At 46.3% G+C, this 16,944-nt stretch overlaps 1 protein-coding gene across 1 annotated transcript in view; it reads left to right on the top strand.

The window, feature by feature from the left end:
* The window catches only part of CTNNBL1 (catenin beta like 1), a 46,021-nt gene that overhangs the window by 400 nt on the left and 28,677 nt on the right, over positions 1-16,944 (top strand). Inside the window, exons 2-7 of the mRNA XM_068700294.1 lie at positions 5,422-5,610; positions 7,916-8,022; positions 9,380-9,521; positions 12,677-12,772; positions 15,017-15,110; positions 16,012-16,103. Coding sequence (XP_068556395.1) covers positions 5,422-5,610; positions 7,916-8,022; positions 9,380-9,521; positions 12,677-12,772; positions 15,017-15,110; positions 16,012-16,103 — 720 coding nt within the window. The remainder of the gene's footprint in view (positions 1-5,421; positions 5,611-7,915; positions 8,023-9,379; positions 9,522-12,676; positions 12,773-15,016; positions 15,111-16,011; positions 16,104-16,944) is intronic.

Below are 16,944 nucleotides of genomic sequence, written 5' to 3'. Positions count from 1 at the left end.
TCACAGCTCTCCACACGCGATTTTCCTGTGGGCTTTTCATTATGAAATTAGAATAATCGCTTTTCGTGTTCCTTTACCTGAGGTGAAGAACACTGAAGAGTTGTTGTTAATGGTGCTGTCACTTACTTGCTTTGCAGCACAATTTATACCTCAGCCCTGTAAAGGTAAATCTCTGTTGAACTGTTGGTGTTTTAATTTGCAGTCAGGTTCCAGGTTGGGTTTCTGCTTGTTTTTCTCTTGTTCTGCAAATGTGAAGCCTGCAGGATTCCCTTTGCTGAGAAGGGAGGCACGCTGTCATGCTTCGGTCATGCTGGTTCCTGTGCAGCCCTCTGCCAGGGGAGCTGCTCGTGGCACCACGGGGCTGTGCCCTGCAGAAGGTGCAGGTAGAGATCTGCTGCCAGGTACTGCAGTGCTGCCTTTTCTTGCTGCTGAGCTTGTTCAGGAGCTGTTGTCCAAAACATTGTGTGGGTTTCAGCTGAGTATTGAAGATGTTGTCCTGGCTGTGTGCGCTCCCACCTGACAGCGAACAGAGATCGTTTCACATCAGCAGAGGGGAAAATGCTGCAGGTTAAACGTCAGACGTCAGGCGCCGCAGGGTTCAGGCTTCCAGAGTCAGGCAGAATGGTGAAAGGGGGGGGGAGAGACAGGAGGCAGGCGAATCTGTCTGTCAGGATCTCTGATCCTGCAATAATGCGACCCCTTTCTGTGGAGCTGAAAGGTAGAAGCAGGAGGTGGGCACCACAGGTTTCATCAGCGCCTGCGCAGTGAGTGGCCTGGGGGCTTATGAGCCAGCTCCTGACTGCTCCAGTTTTGTCTGTTCTAAGGTTAGCTGCAGCCGAGCTCTGGTTCTCTCCCCTCAGCTGGAGAGCCATGAGGGTTCGGGACGTCTGCATCCGTCCTTGCTGCGGGGAGGCAGCGGCTGGCAGAGGGGCTGGGCGCTGGGCGCTGCCTGAGTTTGATCTCTTGCTGCAATGAGTTGGCCTTCTCGGCTTCCCTCAACAAAAAGCAACCCAAACCCCTCCTTTATCTTGTATTGCTTCAAGTCTGTGTCCTCTGAATGCCCAATCTGTGCTCTTGCCTGGTCAAAAAGCTGTTCTGCCCTGGTGCCAACCCCGGGAGACCTCGGGCACCGTGCCGTGGGCTGGCACCAAGCGGCTGTCGGAGCGGGGAAGGAGCCTCCCGTGGTGAGGAGCTACAGAGCAGCAGGGTCCTGCACCTGGCAGCTTGTGCAAAGCTCAGGAACCCATAAACTTTATGTGGAGCTGCAAAACACTCGCAGATGGCCTAAACTGCTGGTTAAATCCTGCTGCTGCTCTGCCCAGAGAGACCGTGCCCAGATCCCCGGGCCTGGTTTCTGATTCCAGCGGGTGGCTCGGGACAAAGCCAGCTCCGGCTGCTTTCAGACCTCTCCCTTTCTGTCTGGGGAGGGAGTAAGGGGAACGATTTCAGCTCTCCTTGCCGTTATGTACGGCTTTGGTTCTGATTTTGGTGTGGTAGCTCTGATGTGGGATGGGGAGAGGAAGCTTCAGGCTTTGCTTTTGTGCCTTTTCACAGTGGCAGGCTGCCTCGAGGAGCTGTGTGCCCACAGCCTGGGGGGAGGAAAGGGATTAGTTCTCCTCCAGGAATAACCCGTACCATGTAGGTGCAGCCTGCGCAGGCTCTCGTTGCCGTTGCCCTCAGAGGTGTGATGGGGTGTGCTCGGGCTCCCGAAGGCCCCTGGCTGTTCCTCCAGCTGCTCCTGCAGCTGGCAGTGGGCCGGGCAGGTGCCGTGCTCCAGGAGCAGAGACCAGGAGTAAGACTTGATGGGATTTGTCACAAGTGCTGCAAACAAAATCAAGCAGTCTGTGAGGGTCCCTCTGGAGATTTGGGGCTTGTTTTTGGGCCCCTGAACTGGCAGCTAGCGGGCGGTTTTCTGCAGTGGCTCTGCTGGGCAGCTTGCAGCTGGCTGAGGCACGGCCTCAGGAGGAGCTGCATCACTGAAGATTGATTCCAGATTTCATTAAAAATAATTTCAGAGCTCCGCAGTAACGAGGTTACTTACAAAACAGATGTCCCAGTAACGTGAGGCTCCTTTTGTGAGACTTCTCTGAAGCTTCCTGATGATGAAGGCTGGGTCTGAACAATGCCTCCACCTTCCCAAGGGCATTTTGTCTTGGTGCTGCTGCGTTATCGCTGCTGTGGGGAAGACGAGGCAGGGCCCTGAACTGGTTTAGGGCACGATTCTTGTCCCCTGCTCAGCCCGCCAGGGGAGCACTCATGTTCCTGCTGCTCGAGCCCCGTACTGGTGGGGACGAGGGCTCTGCCACCTGGGGCTCCCAACCCTGAGCTGTGACGGAGGGTTGGGACACCTCGCTTAATCCCCAGAACAACTGCAGCTGGGGGACAGCGGAGGGACAGATTTCTTCTTTACAAATCAACAGATTTTAATTTATTGCATTTTATGAATATTAGTTGTTGTTTTTTTAAAACCTTTCCTATTTTTTTTTGGTGTGTGTGTGGTGGGAGCAGAGTCAGATTTAACTGGAAATGTCTCCTGAAGAAATTTCTGTGGATGGGCTACATTCAATAAGAACAAAATTAAGCTTAACTAATAATGCAATTTAAAAATGCTTTCCTTGTGCGCTTCGTAATGAATTCCAGCTTCTTGCCAAATGCACCTTAGCACAGCGCAGTAACACAAGCCCTCCTTTTATTTATTAAACAATTATCTTGCCCTGCTCTGCCACAAAGCTAAAACTGAAGTAGATGTGTGCGAAGCTATGAAATTATTTAAATGTGTTCAGACACCAAGAACGGGACTGCTTAACAACGCGCGCCCGTCGGAGCCCAGCTGTGGATGGCTGTGGTTGCTGACAGTCCTGCGGGGTACGAATGCAAGGAGCAGAAGTGTGATGCTTGTCCTAAATCAGCGGCGGGTGGCTGAGCTCTCCTGTGACGGGAGCAGGACCACCGGTGTGTCACTGAGCCGTGATTTCTTGGTTTTACCCGTGCGGGGTGGAAGCTGCAATATTCTCAGCAAGGTTTAGCAAAACATCAATAACAAAAGGAAGAACCTTAATGCCTTAATAACGCTTGCCTGGGAATTCAATTACTGCCTCTTGCCAATCCGTCGGCAGCGCTAATGGCTGCGTGCTGGGCGCTGCCATAACGCATCCTAACGACTGCTGGGGCGTGCTACGGAAGATCCCTCTCCCCACCAACGCATAAATACAAAAAAGGATAAAATAATTGAGACGGAGACAGGACGTAACTGCTGCTGCTGTGGGCTTGTGTACTGAGAGGAAATGGGCTTGGTTTCATGATGGAGTTTTAATTTAGGTTTTGTTCTGGTGATAGAGTCCCTGGCCATGCTACATTGCTTTGTGTCTGACGAACCACCAGCTCCTGTGGGCCTTCACTGCAGTCACAGTCTTATCTTATCTGTGTTTTTTTTTTTGGTTCTTTTTTAATGCTCAGAAATGAGAGCAAGGAATGATTTTCTGAGACTTTAAATGAGGAACATCCAAGGCAAACGTTGCAAGGTTTCTTCCTGTAAATGCCAGGACTTAGGTCGCTAATTTCTGTGGGTGGTTGTAATGTTAATCTGTCAGAGCAAGTTCAGAATGAATTGGGTGCTACTGAGCAGGAAGCAGAAGGACAGAAACCTGTGTGCTGCTGAGGGCACGGAGTAAGGAATAGCTGTTTACTGAAGATTTTTCCTTAGATGATGTCATTTAGAAGCATCTCTTTCTTTTTTTCTTTCCTTTAATGGGGTTGCTAATTGCTTGGGAATGGTTTAAAGTATTGGGTTTTGGCAGTGATGTATTTGTTTCGAAATTGATCTATGTGAAATTATATTTTAATGTGCCCGGAAGATAAGTAACGGGAATCTGCTTAAGGAAAAAAAAACCCACACTCCAAGCAAATAACTTTTTCATTTTGAAGGATCTCCAGGCGTGCTGCTGCTTCACAGCTATTGAATTATGAGCTCGGTAACTGCTTTAAGAGTGCACGGGAGCGCTGCAGGAGAGCTTAAGTCAGGAGCGTCTCGTCTGTGATGGAAACAGCAGAGCAGCTGCAGGGAGAAAGCAGAGAACCGCTAGGTTTGGGGAGGTCTGGCTGGGAGCAGGCACCTGGCTCCGGCTGTACACTGCCCCCTGAGCTTCTGTGAGCCCGACTTTGGGGAGCGCTGGTTCGGCACCTTGCCCAAAGGTGACAGCAGGGACACCCCCAGAACACGCCGTGCTCTGTCTGCTGTCTGGCTCGCCTGTTCCCTCTGCGCTTTGTTCTTAGGTTCTCTTGGATTCTTCCTGACTTGGGGTCAGTCTCAGTGGAAAGCAGACCCTGTGGTCATCAAACATGGTGTGACTCGTGTGATTTTAGGCAAAGGGGGCCCTGAAGCAGAGGAGCTGGCTCTTTGTGCCAGACAATGCATGCTGAAATGGGCTCGACAAGTGTTAGAGCTAATAAAACGGGAAATCATCTTCCAGGCAACTCGAGCGGCTGATAGGAAGCGCGAATGTTTTTACTTTCTGTTTTCCGTGTTTAACACAAACTTGTTAAACAATAATTAAGCTCTCCTTTCCTGTAGCTACAGAGCATAGAATGCTGCTATTCCTGCCTGGTTGTCCTTCAAAAAAATGTGAGCAAGACCAAATTTAATCATTTTGTTGATTTTGAAGTTTTTCCTGCTATTTCAAATGCTTTCATCCCCTTTTGGCTGAATTAAAACATGGGACTAGAGTTAATGGACTTTTTCTTGTCCCTGGGGAATTATGTTTAATTTTGTCTATTAAGTGGAAATTATAGGATAAAATAATAGGTTGTTCCAAGCAAATCGCTGCTTTATCTGGTGCCAAACCCCTGCAGAACTGCAGCAGCAACAACACTCCTGACTTGCGTGCGTTACAACGGGCTCTGATTCTGCATTCACTGTTGGCAACCCTTAGACACGGGGATGGGGAAAGCCAAGGGGAATTAGGAGGCGTGCATGAGTTCAGCATAAGCTCATGTACTATCGGGGAGAAAAATCCTCTTTCACTGCCGTATGCCTGAGCATGTACAACACGAGATTGTCTCAGCTGATTGATTCTGGACCCTTAGGGCTGTCCCTGTGCCACCACTGAGCAGTTCAGTCTGACCACTTCTTGTCTGTGGGGTACTGACCTGTTCCATGCCGACACCTTCCCACGAATCGTGTCCATGGAGCAAACACGGGAGGATGTTGACGTAGCTGCTGGCAGAGATTCACCTCATCATGTGCTGTTACACCTCGCTAAATTAATTTCCTCTCCACTTTTCGGAGTTAAGCATTGTGTAAGCAAATGTTTCAAATAACTTGTTAGAATTTCCTCATTATTCTGGTAGTGCTGCTGTTCTGGTTTGTCAGGGTCGCAGGAGGCTTGTATTCATTCACCTCATTTCTCGTTTCTCTGCCTTCAGCCTAACCGAGGGACAAAAAGGCCCCGCGATGAGGAGGAGGAAGAAATCAAAGCACGTCGGAAACAGGCTAGCGCACGAGAGCACGGCCGTCACAGGGAGGAGGAGTCCGTGGCGCTGGAAGAAACAGATGATGAGAAGAAGAAGCTTCTTCAGATAATCGAGAGGGATGGGGAAGAGGAAGAGGAGGAGGTAAAGCGCTAGAGTCCTACGGGAAATAGGCAGAAGCTGTGACCCTTCGCCGTGACCTCCGCTTCATGCCATGGCGCATGCCATGTGTAACTGAAGGAGGTGGTTTTGCTTTCACAGATAGCCTCTGAAGGTCTAAAGAAGGTGACTGGGGGGGATAATAATAATAATAATAAAAAAAAAAGCTTTCAATTCTTTTCTGTTTTAGGTTAGGAATACACAATTCACCTTTTAAATTATATATTTAGGAAATAGTTTCTAAATTCTAAATAGTTTTCTAACTCCGTTATTTTTTATCAGTACCCCTAGCCACATAGCTTCTCTCCCTCTCCCCTTCTTTCCAGCTATGCTGCAGCAGCAAATAAACGTTCTCCTACACGAGAAAGGTCTTGGGTCAGAGGAGGGGGGTAGCAGCTGTCAAGGGTAAATGATTTCAAGCCTTGGAGACAGAAATCCAATGCAGCACTGGCCTTTCTGCCAAGGGCCAGGGAAAAGATCACTTTATAAATGTGACACATGGATTGGTATAAATCTAGGAGATATTTGTTTCCTGCTGCCTGTGTCCTGTTTGATTTAAAAATAAAAAAGTGTATTCACCACTGCAGAATCATGTAGCTCTGTAAAATATCCCTGTCCTTTGCGTACAGCATTGCTAGCGTTCATCTCTGAAAATCTCCCTTGTTTGTTTTTGTTCTGGTGAGCTATTGCCATTACAGTTGCTGCTGCTACTTGAGAAAGATAACGCAGGATTTCTGTAGCGTTTGAGCTGCAGGATGAACGGATGCAGCCAAGAGTCCTGCTGCCTGGCTAGAGTCTTCTGGTGTCCTGCTGTGTGCAAGTCTTTGTCAAGTGAAGTTCTCCCATCCAGGCATCTGAAGGGCTGGGGTCCGAGGTTTCTTTGGAACCCGAATCTCTTGCTTACTATCTTGGAACACCGTTAATCCATGTGCCATCAGAATATTCTCCTTCAGTAAAATTGATGGAAGGAGGCTAATCTGTAGGACACTGTGACATGGAATGCTTAAAAAGCAGATCCTAATGGAGATGTTACAGTGATATATATTAAAAAAAAAAAGAGTCAAATAAAATAGAGAGAAGCAATGTCAGTGTCTGCAACAGTCCCTTGGAGGATTGAAATACCCCTGAAGGAGGAATATGTGTTGGGTGCTGTAGCACTGATTACTTGAATGGGATGGTGAGGTGAGCTGTGAAGTGCTGAGGCAGGCTGAACGTGAGGAAGTAGGAAATCCCAATAATGATGGAAGTCTTTAATGATCTTTGCATGGACTGCTGTTATTATTGGAATGCAGTTTGCTAAAGAAGTTGGTACTTTTTTGATCTCAGAGAAGATTGCTGCTTCAAGCCGCTGTGTAAAGAATCCTTAATACCAGGAACAACTCGATGTAACAGCGAGCAGGGCACGCAGCTTGGCATAAGGTGTGAATAGGCCTGGTTTGTTTTCTGTTTTGAGAAATTCTCTGTGGTAGTGGTTATAAAATAGTTGAAAAGAGAAGAAGGAAGAGCTTACACAAGAAAATCCAGGATAGCAATATTTAATTAGAAGTAGGACATTAAAAGCAGGAAAGAAAGTAACAGGGAGGTAGCTAAGGGTGTGCTACTAACGTACAGTAAATGTATAATGCCAGCTGAGAAATGCTTTAGAAGATTTTCCAAAATAAAAAGAAAGTACTAGAGTAAAATATTGATTTTTTTTTTCTTTAGAAAAAGACTTTAAAATAGAAGTGAAAGCTTATCCGAGTGAGAAAAATACAAAAGATCATAAATTCCGGACAGTTAAATGTAGACGTACAAAAAGAAAAGGCACAATGGACTTCTGAAAGGAAACTACCTGTGGGCTTAAGCTGTTAATGGAAATTTACTGTAATATGTCAGAAGCAGAAAGCTTCACGAGGCACTGGTGGCGCCGCGTAAGGTCACAGCAAAACACTGTTTTTGTTCACTGATACTTGGATTCAGAACATGTCGGGAAGCTCTTCTGGTTCTTCTGGCAGAAAAGCCTCCTGGTAAACCTCTGGTTTATTAAACCCCAATTTACAAGGGTTTGCTCTGCAGAGCTTGCTTAGGTCAAAGCTGCAGCGAGTCGATAAATGAATAGCGATGGTGAGAGTTCTGCCAGCTTTCTGCAGCGAGGTGGCCAGCGCTTGGGGTTTGTTTCTCGCTGCACCCAAAGCATCGGGGCCTGACTGCGGTCCCACCGCAGCTGCTGCGCTCCCGTTTGCAGCACGCCAGGTAATTGTTCCTTCCATCCAAGTGTTAAGCTCTGGTTTCTGCCTTTCAATTTTGTTAGGAGGAACCTTTGGATGAGAGTTCAGTGAAAAAGATGATTCTCACCTTTGAGAAGCGATCTTACAAAAACCAGGAGCTGCGGATCAAGTTTCCGGACAATCCAGAGAAGTAAGATCATGCTTGGCCCCTCTGTGTTACCATTTGTTGCCTTTGCTTTTACGTTTCAGCCCTAAATCAATTTATTGAAAATACAGATGTTTTCAGTTCCATATGACTTACGTAATAGCTGTTATTGCCATGTTGTTCTTATAAATTATATTTGAAACTAACTTTGTTAATTAAAAATGACATTATTGAGGCTTCTGGTAGAGACAGGTATATGGTTTAAAAAAATCACTTGCAGTTGTGGCATAAAGAAAATAAATAGCAATAAAGGGAGAAGATTTAGCTTATTAAACTCTAATTGTTAATATGAAAGACTGTGAAATTTCAGTCCTAAAATTGTAGGTTATGCTGGTTTTGTTTTGGGAGTACAAACGTTAAATAAGGTTTTGTGATTTTACGTATCTGAATAAGTTGCTTTGTTTTCAAAAGTGTAAGCTGACGCCAGTCTTTTTAGCAGTTGGCATCAGAGAATCATCGACCGTGCTCCAAGTCTCTCCTTTTTCAGGGGGCTTCCTTCTTCACGCTGCTTTGAGCAGTGCTGCTTTTTCTTGCTGGCAGGCAGGTGGTAGATACCGGGGGCTGGGCTGAAAGCTTGATCCCGGGGCTGTGAGTTCTGCTTTCCAAATTAAGCAGGGTGTCACGTCATCATTTCGTGTGCTGATTTGGCTGGGAAGGTGCGGTGCTTCTGTGTGCAGGCAGCGCTCCGTGTGCAGAGGGGACTGGTTTGTACTGATGGAGCTCTCTGATGCCGTGGGCCAGGCGGCTGGGTGGGCTCTGAAAGCCAGAGGCTCTTCAGGATGCTCCTTGCCACACCTGCACTGCCAGCGAGCCTCTTTTGTTATTCATGCTAAATGAATTTCTGCCTACACTTGAATGCCAGTATTTTTTTGTCCAGTGTAGTGTTCTTTCCTTTGTCTAAATTCTTTTTATGGTCTTCACTTAAGAATAAGACAACGCACGTGTCAGTATGGAGTAGGTAGGGGAGGTGCATCGCTGGAGTATTTATGTCATATGCAAGGTTTTCTTTATGTGTAGTTATAATCTCTATGGTTCTGTAACTCATTTATAGAATTGGAACAAATCTTCTCGTTTTACTATGTAAATGATATAGTAGCAAGGTTTATCCTGCTCCCTGATTAAACTAAAGGGGCGGATGTAGGACAGGGTGGGGCACAAACTGCTTGTAGGAAGCCTGGATTCAGTCATTTGATGCGATGATGGAGCATCAGATGCTGGGGCCATGTGCAGCTGGGGTGACTCAGTCTTACCTGGGGCCTTGGGGAAGGCGTTGTTCTCCCCGGTGAAGGGCTGTGTCCGCTGACCACAATTCGTGTGCTTTTTATTTTTTGTCTTGCCTCAGGTTCATGGAATCGGAATTGGATTTAAATGACATCATTCAGGAAATGCATGTGATCGCGACGATGCCAGACCTGTACCACCTGCTGGTGGAGCTGAATGCTGTGCAGTCTCTTCTCGGGCTGCTTGGACACGACAACACAGATATCCTTCAGTGGTTACAGCAGCTCTCTCATGAGAGGCTTTCAGCAGACTTTTCTGTCATCTCATATCCTGCTTTCACAGACTATGTGTTTTTCTCTTTTTTTTTCCCCCGCTGCACCGAGTTTGTGCCTTTTTTTAAGTGAAAAAGCACCGTTAGTTTTAAAAATCCTTGTGCTTGGCTATTTTAACTTGTATTTAGCTTAACCTTGATGTGGTAGTATATTGTCCATGCAAAACAGCAAATGCCACTGCTTTCTTTATCTGTGATCTGTAATGAAAATCACTCTCAAGTAAACGGTTGTTAACAATTTACTCTTGTACATGGGAAATGCCTGTGATGCGTAACCAGTTCCGTGGGCACCAGAGTTTCATTACTCTTATTTTTTTGCTGGACACCGCAGGCTTTTTGTGAACTATGTGCACGGTTTTAACAGGTTAGCTTTGAATTTCTCATTCACAAGGAAGTGATTTTTGCCTGTGCTAGCTGGGCTGATTTGTATCTGGAGTGCACAGGAATACAACTTCGTCCTTTTTTTAAGAGAAGTTGTGTCCTAGAGTCACAGCTGGAGGTGTGGACTTGTCTGTTTTTCCACCAAAACTTTTTTTTAAACTTGGTTTGCAACTTGTCTGTCTGTTAGGTTAGGGCCTGTGGATTGCAATTTTGGGAGAAAACTGAGTTCTTATAAAGCTGCTGAAGTGTTTTCAGATCTGTAGGAAGCAGGACACAGGCTGTAGTAATGTCTCTTCCCTGTGCTGCTGCCTGTATAGAGAAGAGAAACACTTAAATTGAAGCATCTAGATGTGTAATGAAATTGGTACAGCTCAAGTTTTCTAATGACTTGGTTAAAACAAATTGAAAAAGATTCTTCAGGAGAGCTCTAAGCAAATGGCTCTTCAGACGTGATTTAAATGTAGTGTCTAGAGGAACTAATGCAAAGAGAAAAACAGTGTCCAAGGGAGAGTAGAAACAACCTGCTGAATCAGAGATTCAGCTAGTTTCACGCAAAGCGTGTGAATGGAAGGTGGTCGCTGACAAGATTTAATTAAAGACAGGAAAGCTTGAAACAAAGTTGTTTTTCTGTCTCCTAAATTACATAGGACAGCCGATGTTCTCATGGGAAGCCTCCACAGAAGCTCCCTAGATGGGAATGCCCTCTGAGGTGTGGGTACATCTGTTTGAAACATGGTAGAATTGTGGAGTAATGTAAACTGGAAGGGGCAATAGGAGGTTTCTGGCCCAATCCTCTTTTAGCAGGACCAACTTTTAAGCTAGATCAGGTTCTTGTTAAGTTGAATTTTAATTCTCTCTAAAGATGGAGATTCCACTGCATCTCTGGATATGCTTCTTCGGAAGACTTCGAAAATCTAGTTTGAATTTCTTTTGCTATAACTTTGATTCTTTGCTGCTCACCATCAGAAAAATCTGGCTCAGTCTTCCGTGTAGCACCTAATAGGAAGCAGTAGCCTTTATGATTCAGTTAGATCCTACCTTATCTCTGACATGGGTTGAACAAACCCCATTCCCTCGGTTGCCTCGTGGGTCATATGCTAATCCCCTGACCATTGTAGGGGGTCCTGTGCTCTAATGAGCCCAGTACTGTACTGGGGGCGCCCACAGCTGAACAAAACATTCAGGATGTTGCTCCATGAGTGCCAAGCAGCAGGTAAGAGAAGGTCCTTCTCTTGGCCTGCTGCTTTTGTTCATGAGGATGCAGTGCAGCCTGCGATTAGCCGTTGCTGCTGCAGTGGCGTGCTGCTGCTGGCTCATCTTCTCCAGAATTTCCAGATTCTTTTCTGCAGAGCTGTCACCCCCATGGACAGCCCCAGTGCATGGCTTTGCTCCATCCCAGAGTCAGGGCTTGGATTTGTCCTACTTCACGAGGTTCCTACTGGCCTGTTCCTCCAGCTTTTGTTGCTTAATAATTGATTCCTTGCAGCATAAAAGCAAGGCAGGTTATTTTCTCTTAACCTGCTTATTGAGTTGTGCTCCACACTGCCTTCCAAACTTGTGCCCTGGCTCCCCTGACAATGTTTTTATACAAGCACGAGTGGCTGCCTGCCCAGTACGGCGTGACACCCTTCTGGTTGAGTTCCTGATGGCATTTGCAACTGTAAGTGACATCTACCTGTCCTGAAAATGTACAGGTAGCTTTGGCTCGGTTAAGGATTGCTGTAAAGTGTGATGAAAGCAGCAGTCATACTAATAAACATCGTCAGCAGAGCTGTACATAGGTTAACTTGGGACTGGAGCACGCAGCTCTCTGACAGTCTTTCCTGAGACTAGATAAGTTGCAACTATCACCCTGCTAAGGACAGATGTATACAAATCCTTTTCCTACTGCTCCGTGTGTGCCTGAGCAAACGCACAAATAGGAGAGCTGGGAGGCTGGTTTGTTAGCCTGTGAATTTTAAAGAGATTCATCACAAAGTTGTTATATAGGACATGCAGGAAGCTGCATACCCTGTTCTACCCCGGTGGGAATTGGGCAAGATTGATCAGAGTGTCTGAGAGAATAGGGAAGTGGCTCTAATGAGGTGGAATACGTCTCGTTGTACCAGAGAGCTGTGTAGCAGTCAGGGGAACCGTGTGTTATGCAGCCCAGTGTTAATGAGTGAAAATTGGGCTGGCAGAAACGATGCTGCTCCTGTGAGGGACGTGGTTAGAGGAGCACGCTGCCTTAATTGGGCCAGGCAGGAGGGGGTTATTGCTGCTGCTCCACGCGGTGGCCTTGGCCTCGTTAGGCGTGTGCTGTCAGGTTAGCAGGGGGATCACTGAGAGAATAACACCCAAATCAGATTATTATAATGCATTTCTCTTTTGTTGTGTTCAATCCTGACAATGAAAGATGATGCCTACTTATGCCAACTATAGAAGTTTTGATTTAAAAATTAAAAGTGTCATCAAGCCACAGTGAAATTGCCTAGCACAGGAGGCACACGGTGGTGATTGTTTCTGTCGTTCCCAGCTGTCAGGATTCCCTGAATCTGGTGTTGATGAAGACTGCTGAAGTAGTCTCTGTACCCTTGGGTCCAGTGTTCCTGTGCCCTAACGAGCTGCCAGTTCTGGATCTGGTCAGGAGCTCACTAGCCTAGGAGCAATGCTCTTTTGCTACTGCGTGTCTGCTGCTGTCCTGGTTGTCCTTAACATCCAGCACATGTTTCCATAGCTGTGGTAGACTTGCTTCAAGAACTGACCGATATAGATACTCTCCATGAGAGTGAAGAAGGAGCTGAAGTCCTCATCGATGCTCTGGTGAGTAGTAAGCTCCACGTGATTTTCCTGGCTGAACACCTGCCGTATACAGCACAGCACTGGATGCTCTGAGCTCCCCTGTTTTCTGCAGCTGTGCTTATTTATGTTGCCAACGCCGTGATGCAGTTAGCTGCTTCTGCTGTATGCTCGTTGTAGCTGAAGTGCTGTACTGAGGCCCACAGCAGGCCTTTGGAACAGAATGCCGGAGTGTAAGGAGCAGGATGCTGCATGCTGTTAGACCTCTTCGTTTGGGGAAGGCACACGCTCTTATTTCAAAACTTGTGTAGGCTGGGAGATTTTTTTGTGCAGGGAGGAAGAATGGAGTGACTTGGGCAGCTTTTACTGAAATGTTTGTGACTTGGACAGCCTCTTACTGAAATCTGGGGCTTGATCTGTGTTTTTCTTCCTTCTTGCGGGAAGGGTGATCTCTGTTTACCCGGGAATTTATGACTTCAGATTGTTGTATGAAGGACAGCAGGGCCAGTGTGACCCTTCAGTCTGACCTCTTGCTTAGACCGGTGTACTACGACCCAGTAACTTCTGTTTCAAGCCCGATGATTTGTTTTTGAAACGTAGAATGTCCCTATAGTGAGGTTATGCTTTTTTTTTTTTTTGAAAGCTTGGAAGTTTTCATGTAACAGAGCTCATGCATTTTAAGGGTGGTGGAGAGTTTACATTTAATGATCTTTGTGCCACAGAGATGAAGCGACCCTATACACTGATCTATGTGCAGCAGCAGATACGTCGCTTGGTTTTAAATGCTCTCTACCTGATTAACTCCCTTGGGTGCCTCTCATCTTCTGTGTCGGTGTAGTTCCTGGTGTCTTGGCATTTGTGCTGCATGCCTCCTGCTCCTTGGCTGCAGGAGGGTGCCAAACTGAGCAGAAACACTCTTCAGAGAAGGGATGTCCAGCAGAACTTAGGTCTCAAAGTCTGTTCTACCTCCAGGCAGCTTCTGTTGGTGAATTGCTGCGCTTGTGAAACATTGTGGCTGTCTTGTCCTGTAACTGCTGTGTTGAAATTGAACGAGGGAGAATTATTGTTTTCCTGTTGTTTGGCTGCCGTGCTTTCTCCTGCAATCCCTCTCGTCCAGCCGCTGTTACCTCCAAAGGTTAATGACAGTGGCCGGGAGCTCGGTTCCTCCAGCTGGCCTCTTGGCTGCTCTTAATTACTCTGCCTTCACGGAAGGCTTGCTGGATGAATGAATGGCAGAGAGGACTGGTAGGGAAGATGTTTTCTGTGGTAAATCAAGCGAAGTTCTTTCTCTGTTTGCCTTGTCACCAACTCACTGATAATAGCCAAGTTTTAGATGTTTTATTGTTCTCTCTGGAAGAAACAAGTCTGGCATATCCTGGGAGACAAGTTTGGATATCTGCTTTTTAGATTACTTTAAAAAAAAGTCAGTGTAATGTGTGAGCTTATCTGACAAGATTGTTGCGCTGCCTTTCCCAGAAGCTGAGGTTTGTATTTTTTTCCCTGGCTTCACTGAGCGCAGAACTAGTTAAGAGTTTTGAATTGCAAATCTTATTTTGTTCAACTCTTCCAAGCTTAGCTCCACAATAGGGGGTGAGCTGAAGTCAAGCTGGACTCTGTCCAATTCCAGCTTTAAGAGCAGACTTCTTGTGGCGAGAGGGCTGCAACCTCCGCTGCCCGTGTAGATTCCTGCTCTTGCTCTTGCTTTGCTGTCGGGGTTTTGTTAGCTCTCTGGAGGCAACGTGGCGCCTTCATTTTCCTAAGCTTTGAATCTGCATGCGTGAGCATTGTGCCTTCAGCTTTTTGTACCTATTAAGGTGGAGGGTATAACAAACATGTAGACAGGCCAGTGGTAAGACGTTGAAAGTGGAACTGCTCGCAGAGCTGAGAGCTAGCTGGAGTGAGGTGCTTTGTGGTGCCTGGCATTTCAGAACTCTGTGGGATTATAAATCAATCAGGGTTGATGTGGGAAATAAGTCTGCGACAAGGTTTGTTTTTTCCTCCAGATGTTTTTCTGTTCAATCTGAAACCTAAAAGTTGTTTAATTAAGACCAGCATAGTGGCAGATTTGTTTGGTGAATCCTTTGCTACTTCTGAGATTTTAGAGCAAGGTTGTTAGTGTCTCCTGACCAGAATCATGTCTAGCAGGATGTTCCAGTAGGGCTTATTGATTGTTTTTTGTTTTAGACCTTCCTCCCTCCACTTTTTCCTCTCTTTTCCTTTTTTCAGTCTTCTCTCATGTTTTTCTCTCCCATGACCATGGTGATTTAGGTGGAGGGCCAAGTTGTAGCGTTGCTGGTCCAGAATTTAGAGCGCCTGGATGAAAGTGTGAAGGAGGAAGCTGATGGTGTCCACAACACGCTAGGTAAGTGGCTGCTGCACTGCCTCTCGCTTCTTTGCCCCTCTTGTACGAAGTGGGGAGGGAGGGCTATCCCACCCCCTCCTTTCCTTCTTACCTGCCCTGCCCTTGAGCTGCCAACACTGAGGTAGAGACCCTAGTGCAGGATTCATTCAAGCACAGTTGTAACTCAGGGTGAAGTCTAACCTCTTCAGCTAGCATTTGTTGCACGAGCACTGGTGAGGTGCCTCTTCCCAGAGCCGTTATGTTAGTGTGCACATACACAGATGAAATTCTGTGTACTGGACTAGAATGGATGCTCTACTGACCACGTATTTTCTGTGTACTTCTCTGTGAGCTCTGCTCGGTTGTGTGTGCTGTTTCTTACCAATATATTTAACTTTCAGGTAGTAAAACAGTTGCATTTCATACAGTTACATCATTATTACCCCTCTGTTCCTCAATCTTTGCACAGCACAGTAACTGTTTTGCAATGTGTTTCGTTTATTAACACTGAGACCATCATCCCCACCTTTCAGTCATTCGGGACAGTAATCCCTATGAATCTTTGTCCTTCCCAGGGACTGGAAGAATGAGGCAGACTGGAAACTAGTTTTGGACTTCTGTTCCTGCACAGCAGCAGTAAAATCTTGTGTTAGTTTTTTGTGCAGTGAGCATTATTACTTCATTAAATGGCAGGTATCCTAGGCTGCTTCCAGCAAGAGCTGGTGTCACGCTGCCCAAAACAGTGAGACAGTGTCACACACCCCAGCTGAAGTCTCATTCAAAAAACAGAGCGTTGCAAATAGGATGCAACTTTAACAAGAACAGTGCAGCCCTAGAAAGGACCTGGCAAAGCTGTGTTGATACAGGTGCAAGCTGAACTGTGGATGGGGGCAATGCATGCTTTCTGTGCCTTTCTTCTCAGCAATCGTGGAGAACATGGCAGAGTTCCGACCAGAGATGTGCACAGAAGCTGCGCAGCAGGGCCTCATGCAGTGGTTGCTCAAGAGGCTGAAGGTGAGCTTTTTTTTTCCTGTTAACGTTTGGGAGTTAGCACAATAAAAACTGACAAACCACTGGTCTGGAAGCTGCTGTGCTTGAGGTAGCATTCCATCTAACTTGCTGTATATTCCATCTAACTTGTTGTAAGCTAGCAAAATTGGAAGAGCTGGCTTTATGTGTAAGGAGCTCTACGTGTTGTGGTGTGTCCCTGAGCAGAAGTTGTCTCATTTTTGTAGTGTTTGCCTGGGAAATTACCTGTAATGTGTCCTCTTGAACATCTTTGGGTTTTGTTTGTTTCTGGGGAGTTCTTTGTTAACATGTCCTTGATCCTGCCACGAGAGCTATGGTCTTCCATTTATTGCAGTGTCAGAGACTTCACAGCAGCACAAAACAGTATGTGGGCTACAACCACCGATCTGGCTACCCGAGTAGCTGTATTACCTTAGCATTCCTAGCTCAGGCATCAGCAGAGTACTGCCAGTGCCTGCCTTCTGTAAGCCACTTAGTGCGAACTTTAAACATTGCTTAAAATGAGCCAAGTTTGCACGTGCGCTTGTGTGTGTGGTGGGGAAGCTGTTAGGCACAAAAATCAAGTTAGAATTCAGGGCTTGCGTTTTCTGCATTTTTAGTTTAAATGGATGTACTTGTGTCTTGTCATTATATTGTAAGCTTCGTACAGCAGAGCGTGTCTGTTCTCTGTTTGTATGATTCCTGTAGAGTGGATTTCTGGTCCATGGCTAAAACCAGCAGGAATGTAAAAAGCTGATCAGTAAGCAGGGAAGCTTACGTATTTTATGGATTTGTTTGCTACATCTCAAATACATTTTTGATTTCTAGAGGTGTCTCTAACTGGTGG

Source organism: Anas acuta, chromosome 16 (genome assembly GCF_963932015.1).
Source record: "Anas acuta chromosome 16, bAnaAcu1.1, whole genome shotgun sequence".
Lineage (NCBI taxonomy): Eukaryota > Metazoa > Chordata > Aves > Anseriformes > Anatidae > Anas > Anas acuta.
Note: the sequence above shows the minus strand (reverse complement) of the source record. Positions and strands in the feature narration are given on the sequence as shown.